Source organism: Electrophorus electricus, chromosome 3 (genome assembly GCF_013358815.1).
Source record: "Electrophorus electricus isolate fEleEle1 chromosome 3, fEleEle1.pri, whole genome shotgun sequence".
In the NCBI taxonomy this organism is placed as follows: Eukaryota; Metazoa; Chordata; class Actinopteri; order Gymnotiformes; family Gymnotidae; genus Electrophorus; species Electrophorus electricus.
Window position 1 is genome coordinate 22,573,072 of NC_049537.1, and position 4,429 is coordinate 22,577,500.

Consider the following 4,429-nt stretch of genomic DNA (forward strand, 5'->3'; position numbering starts at 1 on the left):
ATGTCCACCCCTTCTTCCTCATCCTTCAAAAGTAAAGGTCTTCACAGGTGGTGGACCGGCAGGCCGAGGATTTTCTCTGCACATCCCATTACTTGCTGCAGCTTTCGGTTGATATGTGAAGATGCAGAATCAAGCCAGACAAAGATGGAGGAAGTGATGAGCCATCACAAGAAGACAATGTTATGTCTGTCCCATTTGAGGTCCCGCTGCATGGTAGTTCCCAGGAATATGTAACACTCCACCGTTGACTGATGTCACAAGCAGAATCATTACATGAAAGAGTCCGTTTACAAAGACAAACTTAAATGTAGCATCTGATAAAAATTTGCATAAACATGTGCAATACAAATGTAAGGATGCCATTGAAATTCCACATCTATGAAAACAGATCTATTTTCTTATGATTATAAGGTTAGCAGTTCATATGATGCAAGATTTAGACAAAGCCAAAGCTCTTGGTGCTGAACATAAGAGTTACTTTTCTGTTGCAAGTTTGCAAATCTTTTTTTTTTAATCCAATTTTTACAGAAATGCCCTGGAAAAGAAATATGTTTCACAATGTGTTGTCACTTTTTCAACATCGCTCATCATCACAGCCTTCTGGCCTGATGGCGCAGGACACTCGGTGAAATAAAGGCGCTTGGCGACTCTTACAGTAGCTTGCTGTGTGGGAACGCTATTTCTCATGAGGTGAAGCCTGGCGCGGTGTTGTGAAGCTTGCTCTGCACACTTCAGAGGATGTGGTTGCTGGGAAATGAGAGTGTAGTGGTAGATGAGAGAGCTCAAGTTGCAGTAACAACTCTGCAAATTCAGGCCATATTTAATCAAAGTGTAAAACAACTTTGTAGAGGGGGGAGACATGATAATTGTAGTTTAGTATCTTCTGTTGAATTCAAATGGAATTAATTTCAGCAAAAGAAAAAACCTGCATTTAGAGAAGATTTGGGAACACTTGATGGGAATAAGGCGTAGAGTTATCTGCGCTACTGTAATACCATGTGACATTGAGGTAATAAAATGACAATAAGTCAATAAGTCAGATGTATTCCAGACCATGTGCCTCATTTCTATGTAACGTTGAGCTCATAAATAAATACTGGACCAGCTATTCTCTTCAATTCAATTAATTCTTGAGTCTGCATCTTTGTTTTCTATTTAAAGTGTACTTAAAATTACTGGAATGTGTGAAAAATCTAGAAACCACAACATGACTATGAGCAAAGGTGATCTTAATCGCCATGGTTTGCCTGGGCTGCACTATGGAGTTGTCCAAGATAAAGGCCCACATCTTGAAACCAAAATGGGTGTTGATGACGGTGGTTGCTCAGTCTGGTGTGATGCCTCTCTTGGCCTTCTCCCTGGCCAAATTGCTCCAGCTGAGCCCTGCGGAGGCTGTCACCGTCCTGGCCTGTGGCTGCTGTCCGGGTGGATACCTCTCCAACATCTTGACCCTGGGAGTCAAGGGTGATGTGAATCTCAGGTACTCCTCCGTCAGTACACTGCTAAGTCCATATCTGACAGTCTTTGAAAACCACTAAAGCTCATTAAATATACTAATGTTAAGGCTTTGATATATTGGTTTGGATTTCTGTGACATATACAGCAAAACCGCAGTGAATTATCCAGTGAATATCCAAAAATATTGCTAACTAAGCAGAAAGTGAGATATTGGTTATACCTTGCTCCCTTTGTCACAGAAGTCTGTTTAGTTTAGTTAGAGTTGTGTAAAGGCGATAGGCTTTTTCCCCAAGAGTTGAATAAATAAGTATATGACCTCAGGTCTAACAGATGTACAGACAATCTACTAGAGTTGAAGACAGGTAATAGTAAGATGAATCCAAAATAAAGTAAGTGCAGCTAAAGATGAACTAGAAAACTATGGTTTAGACTAGCAAAATGCGCACGAAGACTACTGGCAGACAGCGGGGTACCTGTAGGTACTCCTGAGTCCTAACATAAGCAACAGCCATTGGTGATAATCAGTGGATGAGGGAGGAGTTATAGCTGATAGGGACCGGTTTGCGGTGGAAGAATACATGGGCATCTTTTCATAACAATCCTCTTTAGTTCAGTGTAGCTACAATATATGATGTACCCACTTACCATATGCTCACCATATTAACACTCAGTTGTGGTTTCCCTTAGCACTGAACCTACAGTTGTGGTCAAACGTTTTGAGACTGACAGATTTGGGTTTTCACAATGTTTACTGCCTCAGTTTTTTAGATCCTTTTATCAGATATGTTTGTATGGTATAATGAAGCACAATTTACAGTGTTGACCCTTTTTTAAGACTTTAGCAATTCACCAGATTCTGGGCAAAATCTTCACGGATGACAACCCATTCTTGCCTAATCAGTGCTTGGAGTTGATCAGTTTTTTTGTTTGTCTACCCTCTTTTTGAGGATTGACCACAGGTTCTCAATGGGATTGAGATCTGGGGAGTTGGCCATGGACCCAAAATTTCTTAGTTTTGTTCACCAAGCCACTTGGTTATCACTTTCGCCTTGTGACATGGTGCTCCATCATGCTGGTAAAAGCATTGTTCATCACCAAATTACTCCTGAATCATTCCTTATTCGTGGCAGTGTTCTTAGGCAAAACTATGAGCAAACCCACTCCCTTGGATGAGAAGCAACCCCACACATGAATGGTCTCCGGATGCCTCACTGTTGGCATGACAGGACTCATGGTAGCGCTCACCTTTTCTTCTCCGGACAATCATTTGTCCAGATGTCCCAAACAGTCTGAAGGGGGCTTCAACAGAGCAAATAACTTTACCCCAGTCCTCTGCAGTCCAATCCCTATACTTCCTGTCAGTCTGTCCTTGATGTTTTTCTTGGTGAGAAGGGGCTTCTTTGCTGCCCTTCTTGACACCAAGCCATCCTCCAAAAGCCTTCGCCTCACTGTGCGTGCAGATGCGCACACACCTGCCTTCTGCCATTCCTGAGCAAGTTCTGCACTGGTGACGACCTGATCCTGTAGTTGCATCCTCTTTAGGAGACAGTACTGTGTCATGATCAGTCCCTCCCAGTTTCCATGTTCCATGTTTTCCCCTGTCTTGTTTTTTAATTCTGTTCTATAGTTTCGTTTTCTCCACCCCGCCTTTGATTTTCAACATCTGTCCCTCGTGCAGACATATAATTTTGAATCATTGTGTTTGTACTCCATACCTTTGTGTTTCTTAGCCCCGAGCTTTCCTAACGTCTTGTTATAGCCTGATACTCCTGTTTGCCTTCATTTCTTCTAGCCCTTGTTTTGTTATCATGTATCCCTGTACTCTCCGTGTTGGTAATATGACCCTGGACCGTTATACCGACTCTGAGTTTGGATTTACTCATAATAAATCTCGCTCTTCTATGCATGTGTCCACCTCCTTGCCGCTCAAAGTTACATCCTGGCTCTTTCTTGACTTTCTTGGGTGCCGTGAAGCCTTCTTCCCTGCAACTGAACCTCTCTCCTTGAAGCTCTTGATGATTGGATAAATGGTTGATTTAGGTGCTATCTTACAAGCAACAATGTGTTTGCCTGTGAAGCCCTTTTGATGAAAAGCAATGATGTGTTTGCACATGTTTCCTTGGAGGTAACCATGGTAAACAGATGAAAACTTCAAGCACCACCACCCTTTTAATGCTCTTCTAATCAGCATGATGGAGTGATATCAGCTGCCATGAGAAGATCACTGGAATGATGTCAGCAGGCCATGTTGTGGCAGGGCTGAAATGCAGTGGCTGGCAGTAATTTTTGTGGTTATGTTAATTTTCATGCAAAGATTGACTTTGCAATTAATTGCAATTCATCTGATCACTCTTCACAATCTAAAGTTAATACAAATTGCCAGCAAAAAAACTGAAGCAGCAAAATGTGAAAACCAAAATTTGTGCGTTTGGCCATGACTGTACAACAAGACTTGCCTTGGATGTTGTCACTGGATGAAAATTGAAGGGGAACGGGCTAACTATTAATGCAATGCCATTCTAGAGCAGATAGAACATAGTGCTAGAAACATCGAGCTTTGATTCCCATTGAGTATATATACAGTCATACTGATAAATATGTAAATCTCTTTGGATAAAAGCATCTGCTAAATGCTGTAATATAATGTAAATGCTGTAGAATTGATTCTTGTCCTAATAAAACCAGTTCTATGTTTAAATACACCAGTGTTGAAGCCCAGTGCTTGATGGCATGTGCCCAGTGTTTGTAGTTCTGTTGTATCATCAGACTGAGGTCATGTCCTACTGTTGCAGTCTTGTGATGACCACTTTCTCCACAATACTGGCAATGGGCCTCATGCCCCTCCTGCTGTACCTCTATAGCCAGGGCTTATCTGATGTGAGCATCGCTGTGCCCTACACCGGCATCATCGTGGCTTTGGCCATGACCACACTGCCCTGTGCTGCTGGATTCGGTATGAGACACTATGCAC

The 4,429-nt window shown here is 42.2% G+C and overlaps 1 protein-coding gene across 1 annotated transcript in view; it reads left to right on the plus strand.

Moving 5' to 3' along the window:
- slc10a1 (solute carrier family 10 member 1) overlaps positions 1–4,429 on the plus strand; it is a 5,458-nt gene continuing 1,029 nt past the window's right edge. Inside the window, exons 1-3 of the mRNA XM_026998772.2 lie at positions 1–31; positions 1,219–1,480; positions 4,251–4,429. The exon at positions 4,251–4,429 is cut by the window's right edge and continues 26 nt beyond it. Of these exons, the coding sequence (XP_026854573.2) occupies positions 1–31; positions 1,219–1,480; positions 4,251–4,429 (472 nt within the window). The remainder of the gene's footprint in view (positions 32–1,218; positions 1,481–4,250) is intronic.